This window comes from Podarcis filfolensis, assembly GCF_964270895.1.
Source record: "Podarcis filfolensis genome assembly, chromosome: 12".
Lineage (NCBI taxonomy): Eukaryota > Metazoa > Chordata > Lepidosauria > Squamata > Lacertidae > Podarcis > Podarcis filfolensis.
The window spans coordinates 632,839-659,711 of NC_139614.1; the positions used below are offsets into that span (position 1 = coordinate 632,839).

The 26,873-nt window shown below is 42.7% G+C and overlaps 3 protein-coding genes across 5 annotated transcripts in view; 2 read left to right on the top strand and 1 right to left on the bottom strand.

Moving 5' to 3' along the window:
* Positions 1-9,974, top strand: part of ADCY1 (adenylate cyclase 1) — a 173,388-nt gene extending 163,414 nt beyond the window's left edge. Inside the window, exons 9-14 of the mRNA XM_083578000.1 lie at positions 1,352-1,546; positions 4,364-4,461; positions 5,200-5,284; positions 6,168-6,257; positions 8,759-9,015; positions 9,734-9,974. Coding sequence (XP_083434126.1) covers positions 1,352-1,546; positions 4,364-4,461; positions 5,200-5,284; positions 6,168-6,257; positions 8,759-9,015; positions 9,734-9,956 — 948 coding nt within the window. The 3' untranslated portion in view covers positions 9,957-9,974. The remainder of the gene's footprint in view (positions 1-1,351; positions 1,547-4,363; positions 4,462-5,199; positions 5,285-6,167; positions 6,258-8,758; positions 9,016-9,733) is intronic.
* Positions 1-13,450, bottom strand: part of LOC310745563 (uncharacterized protein) — a 34,787-nt gene extending 21,337 nt beyond the window's left edge. The window contains exons 1-2 of one of the 3 annotated variants that reach the window (XM_083578377.1): positions 13,301-13,450; positions 9,999-10,176 (exon numbers count right to left, since the gene is read on the bottom strand). In XM_083578377.1, coding sequence (XP_083434503.1) covers positions 9,999-10,176; positions 13,301-13,426 — 304 coding nt within the window. In that variant the 5' untranslated portion in view covers positions 13,427-13,450. The remainder of the gene's footprint in view (positions 1-9,998; positions 10,177-13,300) is intronic. The other 2 variants (XR_014540143.1, XR_014540144.1) reach the window with 2 other exon arrangements.
* Positions 13,451-13,596: 146 nt separating this feature from the next.
* LOC310745514 (adenylate cyclase type 1-like) lies at positions 13,597-23,872 on the top strand. Its single transcript, XM_083578241.1, has 7 exons — positions 13,597-13,846; positions 14,083-14,199; positions 16,092-16,238; positions 17,111-17,209; positions 19,251-19,365; positions 21,317-21,441; positions 23,145-23,872. The coding sequence occupies exons 2-7, from the start codon at positions 14,104-14,106 to the stop codon at positions 23,481-23,483; spliced, it is 921 nt and encodes a 306-aa protein (XP_083434367.1). The 5' UTR covers positions 13,597-13,846; positions 14,083-14,103; the 3' UTR covers positions 23,484-23,872.
* Positions 23,873-26,873: the final 3,001 nt, after the last annotated feature.

The window sequence follows — 26,873 nt, forward strand, 5'->3', positions numbered from 1 at the left end:
CAATGTGCTCTACGTGGGGCTACCTTTGAAGGTGACCTGGAAACTACAACTAATCCAGAATTAGGCAGCTAGACTGGTGACTGGGAGTGGCCACCGAGACCATATAACACTGGTCCTTAAAGACCTACGTTGGCTCCTAGTACTTTTCCAAGCACAATTCAAAGTGTTAGTGCTGAGCTTTAAAGCCCTAAATGGCCTTGGCCCAGTATTCCTGAAGGAGCATCTCCACCCCCATTATTCAGCCCAGACACTGAGGTTCAGCACTGAGCGCCTTCTGGTGGTTCTCTCACTGTGAGAAGTGAGGTTACAGGGAACTAGGCAGAGTAGTGGCGCATGCCATAAACAGCTATCTGACTTTTAGAAGACATCTGAAATCAGCCCTGTTTAGAGAAGTTTTTAATGTTTGATCTTTTATTGTGTTTTTAATATTCTGTTGGGAGCCGCCCAGAGTGGCTGGGGAAACCCAGCCAGATGGGTGGGGTATAAATACTAAATTGTTGTTGAAGAAGAAGAAGAAGAAGAAGAAGAAGAAGAAGAAGAAGAAGAAAACTGTCCTACCAGAAACATTAACCAACAAATTTAAAATAGCATGAGGACAAGCAAAGAAGGATGGATGTCTTCACCAGGGTGTGGCTTTTCATTCTCACATATATAGCACAACAAGACAATGACCTCCCCCTACCCCCTAAAAAACCTAGGGTTGCCATATTTCAAGAGATAAAAATACAGACACAAAAAGTTGTTGGCAATCGCCTGATAGACCTCTGCCGCTGCTGAGCCCGAGCCTGTACCAGAGCCATGCCCCCCCCAAATTTAACCCAAAATCCAGGACATTTGCTTTAACATGTAAAATCCCTCCTCCTCCCAGATGGGCATTTAGGACCCCAAAATAGGACATGTCCAGGAATTCCCAGATGTATGGCAATCCTACCCCCCAAAAGCATACGAATCAGTATGGCTACTCTGACCCAACACCCCCCTCCCCACATGCTCACAAACAAACTACACTGCAACCAACCACACACAACCAACCTCTCTCTCTCAAGAGAGGGAGAGAGAGAGGACCTACATATGTAGCGCTGACACAAAAACCCTGCACAAACACCACACAATAGAATGAAATATCATTCTCCTTCGCCCTCTCTTTTTCCAACCACACACTGCCTATGACAAGAGTGTTTTACACCAAATGTAAACAAACTGTGAAAATGACTCTGGGAACTGAAAATGGAGACGCTGTATGCACTTTTCCTTGTTTATTTGGTTATTTTGTAATACGTACAAGAAATCTTTCGTGAAAACTTTTTTTATATAAAAAAGCTTACCCTGCTGTTTTCTGGTTTTGCCACAGAGGAGGGCATTGAGGACAGCATCAGAAAAACTCAGGAACCGTTCCTCTTTTTCTACAAATGTTGTGTACAATACTCCTGGAACTCGAGTGAATCGATACATTGGCCGTTTAATAGAGGCCCGGCAAACTGAGTCGGAGATGGCAGACCTACATTTTTTCACCCTGAGGTACAAACAGATTGAGCGCGAGCAAAAAGTAAGTGAGGCTTTTACTAAGTTTATCAGTCAAATAAAAAGAGAAACTACCGCTTGCTTGCTTGCTTTTTTTCCCATTTAAGGTTTCATAGAATCATAGAATCATAGAGTTGGAAGAGACCACAAGGGCCATCGAGTCCAACCCCCTGCCAAGCAGGAAACACCATCAGAGCACTCCTGACATATGGTTGTCAAGCCTCTGCTTAAAGACCTCCAAAGAAGGAGACTCCACCACACTCCTTGGCAGCAAATTCCACTGTCGAACAGCTCTTACTGTCAGGAAGTTCTTCCTAATGTTTAGGTGGAATCTTCTTTCTTGTAGTTTGGATCCATTGCTCCGTGTCCGCTTCTCTGGAGCAGCAGAAAACAACCTTTCTCCCTCCTCTATGTGACATCCTTTTATATATTTGAACATGGCTATCATATCACCCCTTAACCTCCTCTTCTCCAGGCTAAACGTGCCCAGCTCCCTTAGCCGTTCCTCATAAGGCATCATTTCCAGGCCTTTGACCATTTTGGTTGCCCTCCTCTGGACACGTTCCAGTTTGTCAGTGTCCTTCTTGAACTGTGGTGCCCAGAACTGGACACAGTACTCCAGGTGAGGTCTGACCAGAGCAGAGTACAGTGGCACTATTACTTCCCTTGATCTAGATGCTATACTCCTATTGATGCAGCCCAGAATTGCATTGGCTTTTTTAGCTGCCGCGTCACACTGTTGGCTCATGTCAAGTTTGTGGTCAACCAAGACTCCTAGATCCTTTTCACATGTACTGCTCTCAAGCCAGGTGTCACCCATCTTGTATTTGTGCCTCTCATTTTTTTTGCCCAAGTGCAATACTTTACATTTCTCCCTGTTAAAATTCATCTTGTTTGTTTTGGCCCAGTTCTCTAATCTGTCAAGGTCGTTTTGAAGTGTGATCCTGTCCTCTGGGGTGTTAGCCACCCCTCCCAGTTTGGTGTCATCTGCAAATTTGATCAGGATGCCCTTGAGTCCATCATCCAAGTCGTTGATAAAGATGTTGAATAAGACCGGGCCCAAGACAGAACCCTGTGGCACCCCACTAGTCACTCTTCTCCAGGATGAAGAGGAACCATTGATGAGCACCCTTTGGGTTCGGTCAGTCAGCCAGTTACAAATCCACTGAGTGGTAGCATAGTCAAGACCGCATTTTACCAGCTTCTTTACAAGAATATCATGGGGCACCTTGTCAAATGCCTTGCTGAAATCAAGGTAGGCTACATCCACTGCGTTCCCTTCATCTACCAGGCTTGTAATTCTGTCAAAAAAATGAGATCAGGTTCGTCTGACATGACTTATTTTTCAGAAATCCATGCTGACTATTGGTGATCACAGCATTCCTTTCTAGGTGCTCACAGATTGTTTGCTTAATGATCTGCTCTAGAATCTTCCCTGGTATTGATGTCAGACTGACTTGGCGGTAATTATTTGGGTCCTCTCTTTTCCCCTTTTTGAAAATAGGGACAACATTTGCCCTCCTCCAGTCTGCCGGGACTTCGCCTGTTCTCCAGGAATTCTCAAAGATGACTGCCAGTGGTTCTGAGATCACATCTGCCAGTGCTTTTAATACTCTTGGATGCAGTTCATCTGGCCCTGGAGACTTGAATACATCTAGACTAGCCAAGTATTCTTGTACTATCTCCTTAGTTTCATTTTCCTATATTTTTAATGAAGTATTGGCTTCCTTTTTCATGGAGCCTTTGTCAATATATTGGCCCAAGTCCTCTTCCCTCCTCATTCCCATGCAAAGGGATGAAGTGTACAGCTTGCACAAAGGAAGAAACCCAAGTTTCCCATTATGTCTAGATGCATAATTTGTTCCTTTCAAACACTGAAAATCAGAAGGCGCTCCTCTTCCTGCAGGTTACCTGGATTCTATTGGTTGTTTTGCTTTTTTTCCTACTATGTAGTGATGTTTCCCCCCCTTGTGTTCAGGTTGGTTTTATTTTTAGTATTGTATAAAGCTTTGTACTTTTTTAAAAAATAGAAAAGTGTTTTGTAAATAAATGAGTGCCTTGTGCTAGAGCAGCTGGTTTTGGGGTGCCCCCTCCTCCCTCGTTCTCTTTGATTCAGCACAGTAGGGCCCTTGCGCAAACGTGCTTGTGTGCAATGGTAGAGGCCTGCCTGGAAAGCTTAAAGCCCACCACCACTACATGGGAGAGGGGTTGAAGAAAAGGAAATATGAATTGGTGCCGCCCTGTAGATTGACCAGTCGTGGCTAGGAGCAGCTAGGAACTAGGTGGAGTCATCAATCTTATAAAAAGTGTGGACTTTCACACACTGGCCAGTTTCCATTTTGACTTGGAAATGTTCGTTTTGGGGATCTCAGAAGTACGTAAAGGCAAGACGCAGGTGAGGGAGTGTTTTCCTGCAATGGCACCCACCTGAGAGATGATGGAACTATGCTGAGGCTGAAAAAAAAGACTGGTTCTAATACCTCCAAGTCTCAGGATGAGGCCCCTCCAATCTCTCCCGGTTCCATTTCTGAGCTGGGGAAGGAGGGCCAGACCCACCACTCTAGCAGTCTTTGGTCAGCACACTTCCTCCCCAGCTCCAAATTTTGAAGGGAGGTGGGGAGGAAGCGCATGCTGGATTTGCAAGCACTCTGGCTACTTTTCCTGTCCATACACTGACTTTGAAAACTCAGAAAGAAATGATGTGGTCATCAGGGGCAAATCTGGCGAGCACACTTACAGATTACTGCTGTGCATGCTTGTATTTCTGTCTTTAGAACCAGGAGGTGTGATGGATATGGGTCAATAATTGTATTTATGCCTCTTTTTCCCACCTCATTCACAGTATCACCAGCTTCAGGATGAATATTTCACCAGTGCTGTCGTCTTGTCACTGATTCTAGCTGCCTTATTTGGCCTTGTCTACCTTTTAATAATCCCACAGTAAGTGCTTTCTCAGTGTTTTAAATTAAATGCCAAGTAAATTTTTTTAATGAAATCGGAGTGTCTTGGGCAAACATTGGATTCATTAGAAAACTTTATTTCTTACATTCTACCCCACCCCCCAATCAAGAGAGCAGGTTCAGAACTGGATCCCCCTTCCCCACCCTAGTAACCCAGATCCACCAGGACTAGGAGCGATGGATCGTCTTGCCCCACCCTGCGTTGGTCTAAGAGCCTCTCCAAGCTATCTCTATTGGTGGCCCCCACGGCATCCCGCACTAGTGAATCCCATAGTTTCACTTTGTAATTAATGAAGAATTACTTTCTTTTGTTTGTCTTCATTGGATGGCCCCTGGTTGTAGTATTATGTGGGAGGGAGAAAAACCTATCTCAGATTTACACAATTTATGGGGGTCAGGGAGTATTAAAGGAGGAGACAACATACAATATAAATGCATCTCACCAAGCACCACCCACATGGACAGGTAACATGGGCAGATTGATTTCAGAGTCATATAATTTAAAGCACTTTTCTGTGGATGAAGGTGGGAAAAGGCACACACAGAAAGAATGAGCCACATGCACATTAATCCCCTAGGGTGTACCTAGCCTGTGTCTCTTGCTTGCACAAGAAGGGAAAATGCTTGATAGTTAACCAGAATCCGTCTGCCAAGTTCCAGTGAGGAGGTGGTGGTTTTCTGTATGTTCAATGACTCGGCTTCTGCATGTTCCTCCTAGGAGTACCATCGTGCTTGTCCTTCTGGTGTTCTGCATATGCTTCCTGGTGGCATGTATCATGTACCTGCATGTCACCCGAGTACAAGTAAGTGATCTCAAATGCCGTGGCCTCTTGATCCTCGCAAGAGACTTACTAAGCATTGCATCATGTCAAATCTCCGTCAGGCAGGAACCTGTTTAATTTTATTAGTGTACAGCACCTAACACAGTGCAAGGCTTATATAAGTAATGTTTCATATTTCTCCAAAGCAGAAGGAGGCTCCAGAGGCAACCTTGATAGCAGGTCAGGGGAACCTTTGGCTAGCCCAATGTTGCTGAACTACAACTCCCATCATCCCTGATCATTGGCCATGCTTGCTCGGTCTGATGAGAGTTGTAGTTCAGCAACATCTGGAAAGCCAAAAGTTCCCCTTACCTGCTATCAAGGTTGCCTCTGGAGCCTCCTTCTGCTTTGGAGAAATGTGGCATCCCTTTTATGGCAAAGTGGAGCCATCTTTGGCAGCAAGATTGGGTGGGCAAAGCCACAACTGCTGTCCCTCTTCATCCCAGCCCCATGCATGCATGCACACATGCAGGCAACCTCCACCCGCACTTACTTTTCCCCGCTGACACCAACTTCCCTTCCCAACATTCTTGCATTCACCCTTTACAGTTTTACTGCAGACTTAAATTAGTTGGTTTGTTTTTTAATCACAGTCATGAGGCTTTCCCCCAGACTCCTTTTCCAAGTGGGAGAATGAATTGCTAATGCTTAGCCTGTCGAACTTATTATGAATAGGAGTCTGCTGAAATAAGAATTAGCTTGCTTGAATGTGAAGATATATCTTTGTGAATGCACAACAAACAAATTTTATTGCGCCAAATGAAATGTAAGACATCAGTTTCATTTTTGTTGTTTTTTACTATTTTATAAATAACATACCTACGTTGTTTTTGAATTAACAGAGACTATTGTTTTTGTCTTTCAGTGTTTTCCAGGGTGCCTGACAATACAAATTCGAACGATTTTATGTGTTTTTATTGTAATATTAATTTATTCAGTGGCACAAGGCTGTGTGGTGAGTGTATAGGAATGGTTGTCTAATTCATGGAGAGACCTGCCATCCCCTCAGTTTGCTCTGATTTAAGTCATTGAGATCATTTCCATTAGCATGCTAACCCCCTCATATATAATTGCCTTATCATATAAACAGCTGACTATAATTGATGTGTCTTTTTGAAACTGAAAACCTATGTTCTTCTAAGTCCAAGAAAGCTAAAACATTCTACATTTTATTTCTCACTTTGGCTTTTGCTGCTAAGAGTCAGTTTATATATGCAGCAAAATCTGGTTGTAATGTTTTTCCCGGACTGTGTCATTTCACATGGAAGTGCGCACTGCAAGCTTTTGAATGCTTCACCATGGAAGAAGATTCCCTACAAGTAGAAAACTAGCATGATGCCAGGCTTTCATCCTGACTTGCTGTTTTTCTGTACATAAGGAGCTTATTTCATGGGAAGCACATAAGCATGCACCATGTAGCCTGAAGCAGCACAGTCAAACGTCTCCACATTATCCTGCATTTTATTGTGGGCACTGCCCTGCGATCTTATGATGAAGGGTGGTATATCAATCAATTCAATCAACCAACCAATCAATCAATCAGTCGATTTTGCTGCATGTTACTGACCTTGAGTCATAAATACTGGGGATTCTGCCTCTATGGTGGGTATTACAAGTGATTACTGAAATGATGGAAGGGTTTTTTTGTTTGGTTGCTTCACAAACATCTCTCCTGGTCTGCCCCACAGAGGACCTTAAGGTCCGTGAATAATCATAGTTTAGAGGTCCTGGGCCCTAAGGAAGTCAGACTATCCTCCACCAGGGCCAGGGCCTTCTCAGTGATGGCTCCAAACTGGTGGAATGCTCTGTCCCAGGAGACCAGGGCCCTGCAGGATTGAACTTCCTTCCACAGGGCCTGTAAGACAGAGCTATTCTGCCTGGCCTTTAATTTGAACTTAGCCTGATCTTTTATTCCCCTTCCTTCCTCCCCATCCCCTTTTTATGAAGATTACTCGCTCTGGGATCTCACAGCTAATTCTCCCCTGGTCTCCTCGCTGGCCCAAATAGAACTAATTTAGCCAGCTAGCCCTGGTGATCATCTAATCACCTTTGGACTTCCCTATTCCCATGATCTTGGGCTCCATGATCACTGCAGATGGTGACAGCAGCCACGAAATTAAAAGAAGCCTGCTTCTTGGGAGAAAAGCAATGACAAACCTAGACAGCATCTTTAAAAGCAGAGACATCACCTTGCCAACAAAGGTCCGTATAGTTAAAGCCATGGTTTTCCCAGTAGTGATGTATGGAAGTGAGAGCTGGACCATAAAGAAGGCTGATCGCCGAAGAATTGATGCTTTTGAATTATGGTGCTGGAGGAGACTCTTGAGAGTCCCATGGACTGCAAGAAGATCAAACCTATCCATTCTGAAGGAAATCAGCCCTGGATGCTCACTGGAAGGACAGATCGTGAAGCTGAGGCTCCAAGACTTTGGCCACCTCATGAGAAGAGAAGACTCCCTGGAAAAGACCCTGTTGGGAAAGATGGAGGGCACAAGGAGAAAGGGATGACAGAGGACGAGATGGTTGGACAGTGTTCTCGAAGCTACCAGCATGAGTTTGACCAAACTTCAGGAGGCAGTGGAAGACAGGGTTAGGGTTAGGGTTAGGGGTGCTGACGTGCTCTGGTCCAGGGGGTCACGAAGAGTCGGACACGACTAAACGACTAAACAACAACAACATGCCCTAGTGGAGATCAAGCCTGTCAGAGAGAACAGGCTCATGTTCCATCTGCCATTCCGGTGGCACCTGGAAGTCTGAAACACGGATACATCTCACCTTTGTGGTGGAGTGCAGTTCATCATCCTGTGCAGCCAGTCACTACATTTCCCAAATTTGTTTGTGAATTGAAGGGCTCATAGTTTTATAAAAGCAATGGAGGAACTTGGAGGATCTTGTTCCAAATATTCTGCTTCACAAATGACTGTAATCTATTAATTAAATTCTTCTTGATTTTCATCCAACGGTGTGAATGTCCTCCATTAAAGAAATAAACAGGATGTGGTCATCCTCTGAGGCCCTTCTGGGGTCCGGAGTGCAGCAACATGAGAACGGGCCTTTTCTGCAGTGGCTCCCCGTTTGTGGACTGCTTTCCCCAGGGAGGCTCATCTGGCTTCTTTGCTACATATGTTTAGGTGAAAACATTCCTCTTCTCCCAGGCATTTGGCTAATTAAACAATCTATGGACTTTTAAACTGCCCATAAAAACTTTTATTTTTGTCTGCTACCATGTTATGTATTTTTGTGTTTTTATATTGTAAACTGCCTTGTGATCCTCAGGTGAAAGGTGGTATAGAAATTTACCTGTTTTTTAAAAAGACTTGATAGCAAATGACACATTTAGCATCACTTCTAGATTCACCCCTAATGCTGTTGTCATCAAATGGAGGACATGTGTGTTTGTGTGAACATTCACCGTTGAAACTTTTCATTCAGCTCTCAACTCCGTTTCTCCCTTAGGTTGGATGTATGCCTTGGGTTTGGAGTACTAATTCCAGCAGCTCCATAGTTATCATTTCTTTGGGTGGGACAAATAAGACAATGAGTGAACTTCCATGCGATGCAGCCCATTATGCATTTCTCTCCTGCGTTGTGGGGACTCTGACCCTGGCAATATTTCTACGTGTATCTTCCTTGCCAAAAATGATCCTCCTGCTTTTTGTTACAATTTTGTACATAGTCATTTTGGAACTCAGCGGATACAGAAAAGCAGTGGGGTAAGTTCATTGCATAATTAAGGAAGAGTTTTGTTGTTTTCATATTTTGCCCCCACACCTTCAGTGCAAAGTAGAGATTCTAATGTATGTGGGAGATGTTGAAGTACAGGCCTAAACTAGCCTTTAAGTGCATAGTCCTCATTCATAACCAAAACAAAGTTCACATCAATGCAAACTGCATTTGCCCTTGCCTCTCTCCTCTCCCCATGCTCTGTCTAAATTAGGGTTGTAAGGTCCTTGGTGCAAAGCAGCTCTCTGTTTCATGTATTAACTATGCAAAGCACCTTTATACTGATGACACTCTTTAGATAGTCTTAATAATGCTTTTGTGTGTCTGGTATCTGCCTCCAGCACTGCTATAAACTGGGATTATTGTTGAAGTAAAAGACTTCAGTGCAGCTCCTCATTTCCTTCATCCTGCATTTCAAACTAGCATAAGCGAAAGATGACAGTAGAGGAATCAGGAGAGAGGCAGACACACTTGTGAGAAGTGAGGAGACTCCTGCTCCCTTCTCCACAAATCTAGAAAGACCAGCCATTGCCTTCTTTGATGGCGGCTGCCACTGCTTCCTCCCTCTAAGATGGTTGGGATTCAAGACTTGTAGTATACAAAGGATTTCATGGAGGTTCGTTGTTTTCAAGCACTTTTTGAAAATGACAGTGGTTTTTTTGTAAAAGAAAAGGAAAGCTTATGTGCACATTTTCTTTCTTTCTAAAGGGGTGGCTCTTTTTATATTCGTGGCTATGAACCCATCTTGGCCATCTTGCTGTTTTCCTGTGCTTTGGCACTTCATTCCAGGCAGGTGGATTTGAAGCTACGTCTCGACTACCTCTGGGCCATGCAGGCAAGGAAACTTTTCGCCTTTCTAAAGCACAATGTCAAGCTCCTCTTTTCTGTTGCCTCTTATTGTATACAAGGCTATAAAAACCATTTAATTTAGCAAGAATGGGTGTGGAAATGTGGCAATAAACATAGACTGTACCTGCGTGAGTAGTTGCATGCCAGCCCCCAGTTATCTTCCCAGGTAGCTTAGCTTTGCCTTCCTTTCCCTCTCGCTGCTCCCGCCATTTGAGAGCCTGACCTCCGCCAGCAGCCTCAGCTCCAGCCGGGCCTCCTGCTGCTCCTTTCTTCCCCACAGGCCTAGTCAGTTGCCCTCCAGGCTGTCAAGAGGGGATTTGTTTTGATTAGGTTTCCATGAATGTTGGTCTTCTGCTTTGTCAAGTCCTGCACTTGCACTTTGTGTCATTTCCAAACAGTAACTGTGCTGGTTTTTATATATATATATATATATATATATATATATATATATATATATATATAAATTTTTATTGATTTTCCAACACATATTAAAAAAACAATACAAGACAATACATAAACAAACAAACATATAAACACGTATAATTTCTTAACCTCTTTTTCTTAAACCTTGTTTCAACGACTTCCCCATACCTCCCTTTTCTGCATCCTTGTTTTAAATTTTCCCAGCAACCCCTAATTTCAATACTTGTAATACAATTTCTGATCTTTTCCCTCTTATCCAATTACTTATCACTTTACTTACTTATAGTTCACTTTCTTTAATCCTTTTTCTCTTACCCAATTATTTAATCCTTTTTCTCTTACCCAATTATTTATCACTGCAATTCTGTTTTACATTACCCATGACATTTTAGCACTCATTAATTTTACAACAGTTCTTAAGATAAACTTTAAATTTCTTCCAATCTTCTTCCACCGTCTCTTTCCCTTGGTCACGGATTCTGCCAGTCATCTCAGCCAGTCCCATATATTCAATCACCTTTGTCTGCCATTCTTCCAGCGTGGGTAGCTCTTGTGTCTTCCAATACTTTGCTAAAAGAACTCTTGCTGCTGTTGTCGCATACATAAAAAACGTCCTATCTTTCCTTGACACCAATTGGCCTACCATGCCCAGGAGAAAGGCCTCTGGTTTCTTCACGAAAGTGCATTTAAGCACCTTTTTCATTTCATTGTAAATCATTTCCCAGAAGACCTTGATCCTTGGGCACGTCCACCAAAGGTGGTAGAAAGTACCTTCCGTTTCCTTACATTTCCAACATTTATTATTGGGCGTATGATAGATTTTTGCAAGCTTGACTGGGGTCATGTACCACCTATAGATCATTTTCATAATGTTCTCTCTTAAGGCATTACATGCCGTAAACTTTATACCGGTGGTCCATAACTGTTCCCAGTCAGCAAACATAATGTTATGACCAATGTCTTGTGCCCATTTAATCATAGCTGATTTAACCGTCTCATCCTGTGTATTCCATTTCAACAGCAAGTTATACATTCTTGACAGATTCTTAGTATTGGGTTCCAAAAGCTCTGTTTCTAATTTTGACCTCTCCACCTGGAAGCCAATTTTCCTGTCCTGTTTGAAGACTTCATTTATCTGGTAGTAATGAAGCCAGTCTCTTACTTTAGACTTCAATTTCTCATAATTCTGCAATTTCACTTTTCCCTCCTCATGCTCTATAATTTCCCAGTATTTTGGCCATTTGGATTCCATATTAAGTTTTTTCACTTCCTTAGCTTCCATTGGTGACAACCACCTAGGGGTTTTATTTTCCAACAAGTCTTTATACCGAATCCAAACATTATATAGTGCTTTCCTAACAATATGGTTTTTGAAACCTTGATGGATTTTAACCTTGTCATACCATATATATGCATGCCAGCCAAATCTATTATTGAACCCTTCCAAATCCAAAATGTCTGTGTTTTTGCTCACCTGAGAGTGACCACTTTTATTCTTGATCCTTTGTTTCCAGTCCTATTCAACATAGTTGGTTTTGCCCATTTACTCAGTATGACACACTTTCATTGCTGAATATGCAAATAAGCCTTAGGTGATTGTAAAGATGCTACTGCCTCCCTTTAATGAAGCAAAGGAGTTATTGGGTCCTGGCAGCAGATTTTTAAGTACCAGAGGCTGGGTGGGTGCCTAGGATCCTCCCCACAAATCACCATAAGAGAGGAACATGGTGCTGCCCTTCATTTTGTGATTTTTGGTGGTGGGGGAGAGGAAGGCTGGACCCCCAGCTTCAAGCAGTGCCAGCAGGCGCATTTTGCAGCCTTCTTGGAGATCTCAGAGAAGGCACCGCTTGAAGCTGGGGGTCCAGCCTTCCTCTCCCCCACCACCAAAAATCACAAAATGAAAGGCAGCACTAATCAATAAAAATTCAAGGATGTTTTTTAAAAAGAAGTACTGGTTTTCAAAAACCAGAATATTCATATTTTCAGATTGAGAGTGGGTCCTCTTTCTTGTATCTGATTCCACAGCCTATGAGCTGTGAATGCCACACTTCCCTAGCGCAGGAGTCAGCTTTTGGCAGCCTGCCAAGTGAGGTTTCACTTTTGCTGCTGAGCATCTGGATTTTGTATTTAATTTTTTAAAATAAAAAAACATTTCACATTACCTCCAATAATGCTCCCTGCCCCCCCATAAAGGAAGGCGAAAGTAACATTTGCATCTCTGGAAACTGAGCAGGAAGAATGAGAGCAAACTATAAACAAACAAAATGTCAAGAACATCTATGAGATAGAAGACAAAGGCCTTAGCCTAGAATACAAATAAATAACATTTTTATTCATCTAACCCTGTGGTGCACCTTTTGATTCTGCCTGAGACCTCCTGTCTAAATTACAGCAAGAACTGAAAGCTTATTTCAAAAGTAAATGATGAGGGCAGAAATAAATATTTAAGGGATCTTCATTTCTAGTTTGTAAAATGCTGAAGTGTTGAAAAAGTTTGGCACAATATGCTAAGCAATGTAGCTTTGCAGTTAAAACAACAACCGTGTCATTCTATTTTAAATGATGACTTTGTAAAGTAGAATGTGGTCCTTTTGTAAAATTGTTTTTTCCCCACAACCAAAAAGTTACAGGAAGAAGGGAGGGGGAAGATGTTTGTTGGATAGTGCCCTATGCAGGGCTTGGGATGATGGGATGCAGCGATAGGGTTGAAAGCAAGGGATCAACTAACATTATATGGGGAAGTGGTTTCTGCCACAGCTCATGGCTACTCTCCTTTCTGCTGCCCAGTTGGGAAGCCAGTGATGGTGAAGTGAGATTCAGGGAAACATGGAAGCCTTCTTAAAAATATATTGTGAAGAGTTCCAAAAGGATCTCTCCAAACTAAGTGAATGGGAAGTCAAATGCCAAAGTCAATTTAATGTGAACAAGTGTATTGCAGCGATGTTTGCCAGGGTAATAAAATCTTAATTTCACACATGTGCTCATGGACTAGCAGTAACAGACCTGTTTTCGTATTCCTAGGTGGGCTCCCAGAGAGGAGAGGATCTTGAAGTCTCTACTCCTCTTCCGTGTGTATTTCAGTGCCAACAAAATGGAAGAAAGACTTGCACCAAATAGAATCAGAATCATGGAATTTTAGAATTGGAAGGGACCTGAGGACCATTCTAGTCCAACCCCCTGCAATGCAGGAATGCTCCCCACAGTCGTCCCTGGAGACCACTGTGAACCACCAACCACCAACCTTCTGGTCCACTGTTCCAGTTGCAGGAGAATCAAACAAGTGACTGGTTTCCCACAGGCCAGTCACTATGAGAACAGCATGCCAGACTAGATGAGCCATTGGCCTTCTTATATGATTCTGATTCTTCTTATATTCTTACAGTTTGGTTTATGAAGAATAAAGATTTAGGAACATACCCAAATCTATTCCAACATCCCTTTGCACATTCACCCAGAATTTTCTGTTCCACCACAACAGGTTTATTTTGCACAAGTCTTTCTTCCATTTGGTTGATTAATTCTTGTGGTTAGTGAAGAAAGAGCATTACGGTGAGCACTGGTTTGGGCCTTGGCTTAGCACAGCATGGGAAAAGAAAAAGCTGGAGAGAAGCGGAGCAGCATCTCACTTCTCGCTTGGGAGCTGACAAATTTACAGGGTCCAGTAACCTATCATTTGACTTAGCAAGTTGTGTGACCCAGATCACTCTCTCCAGTGGTATTTCCTCTCTACCAAGTGTGTTCAGGACTGCAGTTTTTATTATTTAAAGCACATTTTATTTTCATAGGCAGAAGAAGAGAGAGATGATATGGAAAGAGTGAAACTGGATAACAAAAGAATTCTCTTCAATCTTTTGCCAGCACATGTTGCACAGCATTTTCTCATGTCTAATCCAAGGAACATGGTAAGGAATATGAGTTTTCAGGGTTGTTTCCTGCAACAAACCACAATAGATTGAAAGCACAAATCAGATCAAAATTAAACTTTTAAAACATATTAATAACAGCAAAGGGAAAACTGCAGATAAATTCCTGGGGAAATAAAGAGGAATCATACAGGAACCATGCCCAAAGCATACTGAAACAGGGTAAAACACACAACAAAGATGGATGGATGCATGGCATGGATATCCGAGGGCAGGGTTACTGGGTGCCACACAGAGAAGGCCCTGATGCTGATCCCATCAGCCATGCAGAGACACACATGAGGCGTCTGATTACTTCAGTGGATGAGTAGAATCCTATTAGAGACATCCCTTGAGGTTTCCTGGTCACAAACTGTTCAGTGCTTTAAAAATGATGACCAACTCTTCAAATTGCAGCCCCAAACTACCTATCTGTCAGTGCTGTTGACATTATTAAACCTTTTTTTAAACTGCAGTAAAACTCAGAGTCTAAGCTGCATTCTTTGTGAGAAAGCCAGTATACCTGTAGTCTGTCTAGAGTTGATCTTGGAATGAGGAGAGCTGGGTTCACATCTGCTCTACCATGAAGCTCACAGCATGGTCTGGGCAAATCATCATGTCTCAGCCTAGCTAGCCAACTTCACAGTCGTAAAGACAATGTAAAGTGGGATTTACCACCCTCTTCTCTTGGGAGGAAAATCAGCTTATAGATGTGCTGAATAATAATACTTAAAATGTGGCTTTGTGAAGATCCCAATCTCATGTCGGATGTGGGTTGTTGTAGTCATGAAAGAATAATATTCCACCCCAATTAAAGCAAGTCAGAACATACACAATGTATTTAAATATACAGTATTTTCTTGTTGATTTTATTTTTATCCTGCTCCAAAACAGAGGCAGATTATACAAATCATTTGCTGCCTTGACTCCAATGGGAGGAGGAGCAGGATACACATTTAATAATTAATTATAAAATTTAGTGATGGACAATTTATTTCCTTCCATTTATATCCTGCCTTTCTTCGATCATGGAACCTAAAACAGTATACATATGATTCCCAGGCAGTCAGCCATCTGGGCCACCGACCATTGCCAGAGTTGCTTAGTTTTCAGACCATACCCTGGGATGAAGGATACAACCCCATGACCTCCAGAGGAAAATGTCAGTATATGCTCAATGTCTTAAAGTTACAAGGAGCCACAAAGGAGGCCTTGCATGCGCCTTCATTCTTCAAAGGAGCCTACTCTGACCCCCTTGTGCATTAGGGGACAGAGGAAGGGTGAGAACAGAATCAATAGGGGCAAGCCTGTTCCCCTCAGTGATTTGAGCACCCTGGCTCAAAGTCTTTCAACATCCTTTTTTTCACAACAACCTTAAAGTTATTGCTGACGATGTTGTCTTGAATTGGACTTCTTCCAGTCTAAAGATAAAGGTAAACAGGGTGAGCTTCCCTTGCTCTGTCCCAGCTTCTGCCAACCTAGCTGTTTGAAAGCATACCAGTGCAAGTTGATAAATAGGTACCTCTGAGGCAGGAAGGTAAATGGCATTTCCATGTGCTCTGGTTTCTGTCACAGTGCTCCGTGCACCAGTAGCGGTTTAGTCCTGCTGGCCATATGACCCAGAAAGCTGTCTGTGAACAAACCCTGGCTCCCTTGGCTTGAAAGCGAGAGGAGCATCGCACCCCATAGTCGCCTTTGACTGGACTTAACCATCCAGAGGTCCTTTACCCTTTACCTTACCTGATCCAGTCTAATTTAGTTACACTGGTCCCATTGAAATAGATGTGAAAAGTTATTATGATTAAATTAAATTCATTGGAAACTAAGTGCTTATTCAGGCTGGATCCAAGTATTAGCTTGCTATAACAGAAAATATAATTTGAAAATTTCAGGACCTGTATTACCAGTCCTATTCACAAGTGGGAGTGATGTTTGCTTCCATCCCAAATTTCAACGATTTTTACATTGAACTGGATGGCAATAACATGGGAGTTGAATGTTTACGCCTCTTAAATGAAATTATTGCAGATTTTGATGAGGTAAGCATTCTTTCATTCAGTCTGCCTTTTCAGGAATATTTTTGTAAGCTCATCATCATGTTGAGAAGGTCACACTCTTAAAATTATCTCACAGTTTGCATTTCATTCTAATTGCGTTGGCATTACCAAGTGATCCAGGCAAAAAGTGAAATGTTCCTAGTTTTATGAAGACAGAAAATTATTCAGAATTAGGCCAAACATTGACTATCATCTTAGCTTCTGATTGAAGGGACATCCGTTGATCCCATTGGGGACCTGTTCCTCCAGCCAAGCCTCCCCAGTGATTCAGTAGCTGACCACGTCAGAGAGAGATCACACCATGTACCATTTTTTATTCCATACTGTCCCGAACACTGCTTTGGCTTTACTCAAGCTGTAATCTTTTATCCGCCTGCCAAAGTGTTCCTCCCTCTTAGTGCAAAGTGGTATCTCCCAGAATAGTGCAGGATCCAGCCAGGCAGAAACACCACTACAACACTCTGGTAAGGAGGAATTTGGGTTTATACAGCATGGCAGGTCAGATATTCTTTGCTGCAGTTATTAAACTGTTTCTACATCCCCCCTGGCTTCCTTGTAGCAAGCTGGTAAAGCAAAAGTTGGTAAGTGGTAAGATTAATTGTGCAGTAAAAAATAACAAATTCTTACAATTTAGGCCTATAGCAAATCACATCAGGATTTTTGAAAATCCTATCAGGTATCTTGAAAATGACCAAGTGTCTCATTTTGAGCTCACTTAAGTCCTTAGGAAATTGGTTGTAAATGTGAGATAGCACAAAGGCTTGGAAATGATAAGAGGAATATGCCTGCACAAAACTCTTCTTTCTTGCCTAAAATATTATGTAATGTTTAACAGTTTTATGTTTTAAACAAAGCTTATGGACAAAGAATATTATAAAGACATTGAAAAAATCAAGACGATTGGCAGCACATACATGGCAGCTGTGGGACTTGTGCCAACTACTGGCACCAAGGTAATGTGTTTTTTTACTTCTTAATGCCTTCTCTAAGCGTTTTCACAAATGATGCTAAGAATGCTGTTAGAACTCATTTAGGCTGGTATACTTTTATACTAATGGATTGCTCAGATTTAGGAAACAGGAAGCAAGGCAGGAAGCCTTTCTTGGAGAATTCCCAGGTCTGTTTGGCCTGTGGATTTTTCAAGCAAACTTTGATAAGAGACCTGTTCCAGTTCAGGAGGCTACAAGATTTCCCCTAAGAACCTGAGGTTTTATATGGTGTTGCTGCTTTCCAAAGGAAATGAGGGCAATGGCCTGATCCTAGTGCACAGTGTTCAGATAGACTCAGATCAGCTTCTTCCACCCTGAATATTTGATAGTCCCCTTCCAAAAGTTGGCCAAACCCTTCAGATACCAGCCAGAAAAGAGAGGAGAAGAAGAGGAGGAGGAGGAGTAGTTTGGATTTGCTATCCCGCTTTATCACTACCCTAAGGAGTCTCAAAGCAGCTAACAATCTCCTTTCCCTTCCTCCCCCACAACAAACCCTCTGTGAGGTGAGTGGGGCTGAGAGACTTCAGAGATGTGTGACTACCGCAAGGTCACCCAGCAGCTGCATGTGGAGGAGCGGAGACGCGAACCCGGTTCACCAGATTATGAGACTACCGCTCTTAACCACTACACCACACTGTCCTGAACTATTTGATACCTTTCCCAGTACATATCCTCAAAATCCTTCCCTTTGTTCCCTTTGAGGCTTTGGGGGTTCTGAGTGAATGGTGTATTTTTTCAGTGGTACCGCTCATATTGGAAACCCATGAACTCCTTGAGAGTAATAATATCATTAAATGGTGAAAATAAACACAACTCCACAAATGTAACACCTAACAAGCTGTTAGGCTCCATTTGGAATGCATCTCACTTAATCTTATGATTGCGGGGTATCATTAATAGATATCCTCACAAGAGGATCTAGCCATGAGGCCTGTGTACTCTCTGCAGTGCGGGGGGGGGGGGAATCCAGCCGACAGGAGTCCTCATTTGGCATGTGAGGCCATTTCCCCAAAACCATGCCCTGATATGTGGCATACAGTGGCATGTTCATTCTGAGGTGCATTTCCAAGCATGTTGCGATAGAAACTATTTGGAAATGCAGTTCAAAAGCAATGTCTCTCAGTGCCCATCAGCATTTTAAAGTGCATTTCCATGCAGTTTCTATTGCAACTGTGTGGATGTGCATTTCCAAGGTGTTGTCTCTCACTTCCCATCAGATGCTGAGGAAGAGCCTTCAATGTGCATTTCCAAGCAGTTTCTGCTGTAAATGCCCTTCAAAGTGTTTGAACAGACGCCTCTAGGAAGCCCACAAACAAAGTATTTTAGCAATAATCTTATCCTGCTGTTGCCTTCTCCATTTTATGTATTTCATAAAATGTATACACAGTTTGATTATTAAAAAAACCCAACCCACTCTACAAAAAGGATAAAACAACAAAATTAATCAATAAGAGCAACCATAATTTAAGATCTTCAAAAAGCTGAAATAACAATAAGCTGAAACAATAAACTGATCTCAGTAGGCAGGGAGTTCCAAGGTGCCGGGTCACCAGACTGAAGGGGTATTATGGGGCACCTGCAGCAGCACTGATTCCTCCAGTCAAAGCGGTTGAGTGGGCCCCTGTGGGGTGAGGCAGTCTAGCTGTTGGTAGACCAGTCTTCTATGTGTGGGGCAGACAGGGTGTGTCTCATTCCTCCTTAAAGCCCTCTAGGCCCATGGCCACCAGGCTTATCCACAGTGGGGCAGGTCTTGTGGAACAGCTGCCCTCAGGAAGGGGTTCTCAAGCCATCTGGAGGTCTCAGAGAAAATGTTGTTAAGACTGACTCTTTGTATGATTTTTCTAAAATAATAATGTGCTTCTTGTTTATTTGTTTGTTTGTTTTAAAATGTGCTTTTAACTTAATAGCTTATTGTGTTTGAAGCCACTTGATTTCACTTCAGAGAAAGACAGGGAAAGCACATGAAGAAATAAATAATATCTAACCTTTTTTAAAAAAATTCTAGGCAAAGAAATCAATTTATTCCCATCTCAGTACACTGGCTGATTTTGCAATAGAAATGTTTGATGTTCTTGATGAAATCAACTATCAGTCTTACAATGACTTCGTTCTTCGGGTTGGTAAGTCATACTTTTCAGGAATTAGGGGTTGACTGGTTGGTTTTGTAGCATGCCCTCGATGATGTATTAGTGGTGAATTTATACTGGACCATCCACACTCACTGTTGCTGTATTTGTTGTTCTGCAATGCTTCCCCTCTTTTTGAGCATTACTGCTATCTGAAGGGGCATTCTTGCACTTTAGCACAGCAAAAGCAGGACAAAAAATAATTGTGGTATGAAAAGTGACAGGACATAAATGTACTTCTGACAAAGCAGTATGGCCACCCTGAAACTTTTACAGGAGCAAATGGTATTGAAAGAGTGATTTCATATTAATCATAATGAATGCGCAATAAAAATGATGTCTGGAGGGGCCCTAATATTATATGGCTGCTGTTGCTGGGGCTGATGCCAGAATTCATGGCAGATTTGTACAAACAGAAGAACTTCTGAAATAATATTGAAGTGTTATAGCAGCATGATCTAAACTATGTTCTTCTGCGTGTCTAAACACCTGGGAAACAATTCTACACAGCTTTGGCTGTGAATGAGTTTATAAATCTGTAAAATAAACAAGCTACTGATAATTTAATTGGAAGCAAGGAAGGAAAAATTAGAAGAAAATCACTTCTCAGAACAGGAATTTCAGACTTAGTCACATGGCTGGGACAAGGATCCAGAGATAGGGAGAAGCTCGCAATCAGCAAAGAAAGGGGCATCCACTTAGAGACATCTTAAAAACATTAAGCAGTTCAGAACTGATTTTCAATAAACAAATTCCCTAGATGGTCTCTTATTAAATGCTTTGAAGACCTGGCTTTTTAAGATATTAGGTTCTCATTAAAGAAGCACCTGACTTGAATCCGGTCTCATGTCATTTCCCTACCTCTGCTGCTGCCACCACCTTCTGTTAGTCACATGACAAGGCCATTCACAAAGGGATCCCCAACGCAGCAAAGACAGTTGCTAGATGGGGCAGAAGCCATGGTCTGGCCTCCCTCTGCTGCTTATCGGCCAGCAGGGAGAGGGGTGAGGCAGCAGTGAGGTCAGCCCGCCCCCCATGCAGACACACCAGAAGGATCTTCCCAAGTGGGAGAATAGGGGCATTCAATGACTTTTCAAAAGTGTTGGTGGGAAGGGGTTATTGGTCTGCTATGCGGGGGTTGTGTCATGTATTATGTTTTGTGTTTCCATTTTGGTTTTTTATCTTGTGAACTGCCCTGTGATCTTCAGAAGGGCAGTACACAAATTTATATTATAATAATTATAACAACAACAACAATAAATGTGACATGAATTGTCATTCACAAGTTACAAGAAATGAGATTCTTACAAAGCATCAGGAAGAACTTTCTGATGGTAAGGGCTGTTAAACAGTGGAACAGACTCCCACAAGAGGTGGCGGACCCTCCTCCCTTGGAGGCTTTGAAGCAGAGGTTGAGTGGCCATCTGTCATGGATGCTTCAGTTGAGATTCCTGATTGAAGAGGGTTAGACTAGAGGACTCTCAGGGTCTCTTCCAACTCTACAATGCTATGATTCCACCTTTAGCTATCAAAGTGACAGCTTAATTGTGTGAATAAATGATTTGTGGTACATATCAAATTATGTACAGTAATTTACAGTATCAAATGATGTCTGTGTCTGTCCCAGAATCTATGGCCAAGGTCCTGGAAGGTGTGAAATAATAGCAAAGAAAAATGCCTGTGAGCATGTGCCATTTCATTTACCCTCTCCAGCAAATAAGGTTCTGTCTACTTAGGAGTAAGTAGCTCAGCTTCCAGGCTGATGGTTTATCTTCTAAGAAATCTTGAGCTTTAGCACATCTTATTTTAAAAAAACCAAAACTGCAGGAAAGGGAAGTGTATAAATGAGGAACATTCTGTTTAGCATCTGCTATGCTTTTTAGATATATGAAATAGATATTGGAGCAAACATTAAATAAAGGAATGGCCACTGTTCCCATTTCAGGTATTAACGTGGGCCCTGTAGTGGCTGGGGTCATTGGTGCTAGAAGGCCGCAGTATGATATCTGGGGTAACACTGTAAATGTTGCCAGTAGAATGGATAGTACTGGAGTGCAAGGTAAAATTCAGGTGAGTGTTTTCATCATCCTTCAAAACTACATCAGTCTATATGGAAGAGCTGAACAGTGACTTGCTATTCAGACTACTTGTGAGGTTCCACCTACTGCATTTGAACGGCTTCCTGCATGTGCCAGATAAATATATCTGTACAGTGGTACCTCGGGTTACATACGCTTCAGGTTACATACGCTTCAGGTTACAGACTCTGCTAACCCAGAAATAATACCTCGGGTTAAGAACTTTGCTTCAGGATGAGAACAGAAATCGCACGACGGTGGCGTAGCAGCAGCAGCAGCGGGAGGCCCCATTAGCTAAAGTGGTTAAGAACAGTTTCAGGTTAAGAACGGACCTCCAGAACGAATTAAGTACGTAGCCAGAGGTACCACTGTACTAGAACAATGGCACCAGCTCTTCTTGAGAGGAAGACAGCTTTGGCCCTAACTGCAAAAATGTCCCCAAGTGCTGGGTTGGAACTAAACAGGCTTCTTTCCACCAGCTGATTGAAGGCATCAGAATTAAGCCACCTCTTTGCACAGCTCCACCCCCTAATATGCATCCCCCTAATATGTAACCATCTAGGGTTACATTTCTTGGTTATGCTTTTTTAATGCATATCAGAGAACAGTGCATTAATAAAAGCAACCATTAGAAACAAAATATATTGTCATGGACAGGTTGGACATGAATTGGACATTGGACAGGTTGGACATGGTGGGAGGAACTGGCTGAAGAACCCCCAAGGGAAGAAGGCTCAGAGCCAGGAGGTTGGTAGTGGGACAACGGTGAGTGGTCAGAGGGAGAAGAGCCTGGGAGGAGGAGGTTGCAGAAGCTGAAGAGGTAACAGGGTTTAGTGAGCGGGAGGAGTCTGTGGCAGAGAGAAGTCCAGACTCAGAGGCAAAAGCTGAAGCAGAAGAGTGGAAGGAGGGAGGCCAAGAGGCAGAGAGGAGTCAGGCTGGTGAAGAGTCTCCCATTCCCTGCTGCAACAAGCTCCCCTTCCCCTTGACTCACAGAACCAGGAGAGGGATGAAATGGGAGGAGCAAAGACTGGCTGCATGCAGGCACGGTCTCTGATTGCTTGCAGGAAGCCCTGGATAGGAGGAGGCTGTGGGGAGGTGGGGGCATTTCATCTCAGCCACTGATTTCATGGAGTAGGACCTACAGGGCATGAGCTGCTGTGCTCATTATGCCTGAAACATAGTCAAGTCTGTGAAGATCATGTTTCACTAATAACGAGTTAACTCCAGCTTTGAACTGTGTGATTTACTGACCAGCTTGCTCTGTTATACTACAGCTAGCAGGAGCAGAAAATAATTCTCTATTACCACCAAGGCAAAGGTGCGAGGGCGTTCTTTCCCCTGTAGGCAGCCGTCTTTCTTTGCCCAAGAATGCCTCTGGGAAAAGCACATCCTCCTGCAGCATCATTAGCCAGGAAGCAGAGTGTCTTGCCATCACTAGGAGCAATAGGAAAGCTTTTTATTCAAAGTAAAAATGATGAGGGAAGCATCTTGGTCACCTTTCATAAAGTAAGTTAAGCCCCGCCCCCCCCCACACACACAGAGAGAGAGAGAGAGAGAGAGAGAGAGAGAGAGAGAGAGAAAATCACCCCAATCTTTGTTGGCCTTCTTCCTACCTCAAAAAAACATCTGGGCCAAAAGGTTCAGTGCAGCGTAGTCTAATATGTCACAAATGATTTTTGTTCCTTTTATTCACAGGTTACAGAAGAAGTCCAGAGGATACTGAGGAGGTGCAGTTATGACTTTGTATGTCGGGGTAAAGTCAGTGTCAAAGGCAAAGGTGAAATGCTGACCTATTTCCTAGAAGGAAAGGCCAATGGAAGCAATTCGCTAACGCGGTCATTAAACTTAGAGCGGAAAATGTACCCTTATGGGCGAGCAAACATTCAGACTAAACTGGGCACCAGTTGCCCATCTATGTCCTCATCTCCCAGCCTTTCAGCAAATGCCGTTGCTGGGACACTTCAAGCCCCGTCCACCCACACCAATCTGACGCTGCACTATCTTCCCTCTGTGCCAGCCATAAAAGAGGCATGAGAACCATGAAGATTTTGGCTGGGCCATTGCAGTGATCGCAGAGAGCAGAGGTCACCTGGATTTTCACAAGGAAGCTGAAGACTACAGGATTTGGTGTCAACTAAGATGTCTACAATCCAACCAAAGAGAACCTGGGAACACCGTATATGAATTTGTGGATCAAATAAGGGCTAGCAATTCTGTTAAGAAAAGTCTACTACTGATTTTCTGAAGAAAAGGAAAATTTTATCAGCAAATCTAAAGGGTAAATGAATTAACAGAAAAAGTCATGGTGAGACTGGCTGTGTGTGTGTGTGTGTGTGTGTGTGTGAGAGAGAGAGAGAGAGAGAGAGAGAGAGAGAGAGAGAAAGAAAGAAAGAAAGAAAGAAAGAAAGAAAGAAAGAAAGAAATTGTCGATTTTTGGCAAATCCTGTCATTGGTGACTGTCGGTATTCATTCAGAAAACTATAAAAGCAATGGTGGAAATAATAGTGACACAACACAGTTGAGAGAGAAGGGTGATGTGTGTAGATACATGTATCTAATGCACACATCTCTATATATATTTATATATTTCCTATATAAAAATGGGAGAGGTTTATAGTTATAGAAAATTGACGTCCTGCAATGGCAAAGAGGGAGAATGCTCTTATAATCATATCCAATGTGGTTGCCTCTAAAATGTCTGTAGCTGATGTTTGAGGGAGGGCGTGTAAGGGCAAATGAGACATATCTGAGGTTTAAGGAAGCAGTGTAGAGTCCTTTCACACAACATTTGGAGGGGGGGAACAAGAAATTTTTGGCAATGTCTTTAATATAGGAAGTAGCAAGTCCTCAGGTAAACAAATGTAGTTCTTAAAAAAATGTGTTTTTTCAAGTATTTAACAATGAGTCTTTGATGAGGCTGCAGGTCGATTCACTGGAATCTATTGTAATAAATCAGAATCTAGCTTTGTAAGACTTCATTCTCACTCTAGAGAAGCAGCTGCTGCACTCTTAAGAGGTGGTCTGTGTGATTGGAGCTTCCATGTGATTTCTGGGCTAAGCCTAACTTGCCTCTGGATAAATGCTGCAAAGTGGCAGGCATAGGAATGCCAAGAGAGTATTAAGGTAGGATTTATGCCTTTTCAGCAGGTCAAACAGCTGGCCATTTGTCTGTATAGTCTTTTATTAGAAGCATTTGCCAACATATGCATTTAGGTGATTCAGTTCCACTGAATAGGAGAATTCTGCTCATGAACAGAACTTGTTCCATTCATGAAATGGAACATTTGGATCTCTCCATATTGTTTGATGCCAGAGTTTTGCAGAACTCTGTTTCTGCGCAAGGGTTCTTCTCACCTGCCATCTGGAAATTCTCACTGGCAAACTTAGAGTGGAGACTTCATTTGTTTGTTTTCTAGATCAGATGTTTAACCTGATATTTTCATAGGGTGACTCAATAATGTACCAGCACATCTTTTTGCACAATATTGATTCGGGTGTCTCGAATGGAAGTAATATCTTTTCATAATAACATTGCAAATTTGACCTATTTAGGGAAATGTCAGCCCACAGGGTGGGCTGTGTATGTTTGTGTGTTGCACATGGATGCATACTTTACCCATTTTCTGATCTCATGAGTATTAATTCATGCCATTGTATGCAGCTCACCTGGGAAGCCCTATTAATACAAGTGGGATTTGCACAAGAGCAAATGTTCTCCTTTGTAGCTCACCCCCGTGGTTGGCCCGTTTTGGCACTTGCTCTTCAGTAAGATGGTTGCAGTAGATCAAATACCAGCAGGAAGTGCAAGGTCTGGGAGCCCCAGGAACCAGCTTCCCTGCTAAAGTGTGACTAGAGAGTGATTTGGAAACAGCAAGGGGAAGGGGGCTCAACCCTTACCTTTCCCAGTGCCCTTTCTCCTGAGCCAGCTTTCCCTTGCAAGAGTCCGTTTTCCCCAGCGGACAAGCTGGCAAGGAGAATATCCAGAGGTTTGTTGTTTATGTTTCCTCCTCCCCTGAACTGCATTTGTCTTAATCCCCATCAGCATTACTTACAGGAACTATAGTCTGGTTGGAAACAACTACAACTTTCTTTTCTTACTGTGAGGAAATGCCTCGTGTTGTAGTTTGGCACATCTCAAGAACAGCTACATGAAACAACCTTTGGGAAGCTTTCTTAATTGACTTTTAGTGAGTTCTTTCTTGTATGCACAGGAAGTTGGAAGCAACAGTGTGCTAAAACCAGTAGAATTCTATCTAAAGCTGCTAAAAGATGTTGGAGAGCTTGGTGCAATAATTTGGTGTCTCAAAATAGTCTAGGGGCACCACCAAACTGCTATCTTGCCTGGTTTCCATTCATTTCATTGGAGCTTTTCCAGAAGTTCTTGGTGAATCCACAGCTTGTGCCCACTTTTAGAACAGTCATTTCAGTGTGGTGATCATCTTGTTCATCTTAATTTCAAAATGCATTCGTCACTATTGCTAGCACAAACAGGCTTCTGAAGTGGCTTATGATAACAATTGGATAGGATTTATAATCTGCTTTAGGTCAAGAGAAAGACTTACACCTGTTTCATTAAGCTCTAAGACAAGGGGGTAAATCTCTGGTCCCCCAGATGCTGGTGAGCTGCAACTGACTTTGTCGCTGGCCATTGACTAGGCTGGCTCAGGGGAGTCCAGCAACATCTGGAAAACTCTATGTTCCACATCCGGGATCTAGGACATGACAACTTTTACCAGGGGGTTAATAGGAACATCTGTTGTCAAATGAAGTCTTAGTTCCATTGAGCCAATATCACACCTCTGACATGATTTAAAACTGTTATATGGTAGATTTTGGGGAGCAAACATTTTCGCTTCAAAAAAGGTTAATTCCCCCCTCCAATGTTTCCTTTTCTCCCCAGTTTGGAAAAAAAATTCCCCCTTGGGTCAAAAATGGGGGGGGGGTTATGGGGGAAGTGTAGAATTTCGCATTGATAGTGCAGGGGAAGAGGATAGTAATGCAGAGCAATCAAGACACTGCAGATCACAGGCAACAGAAGACAGACCCTGTCTATACAGTATATGTCTTTACACACCAATGCTAGAAGCCTCCCAGCCAAGATGTTCTTAAGAGGATGGAATTAATATAGTGGGTGAGAACCAGTAGAACATGGCTCTCTCTCTGGATATGAGCTCCCTAGGATGTGCAGGAGGTGGTGTTGCTCAGTCCCTCAAAGAGAGCATGAAGTCCAGCAAGGGGTAGGAAATGTTGTTGTGGCGAGTCTTCCACTACTTTCACGTAGGTGGGGCATTCATGTGTTCCAGTCACAGCAAAGCAGTGACATTCCCCATGGGGATGAAATGAACATGACTTGCTCATAACACTCTCATTGTTGTGTTTGTGGTCCCTATCCAGCAAAGGTAAAGAATTTAGAGCATTGCTGAC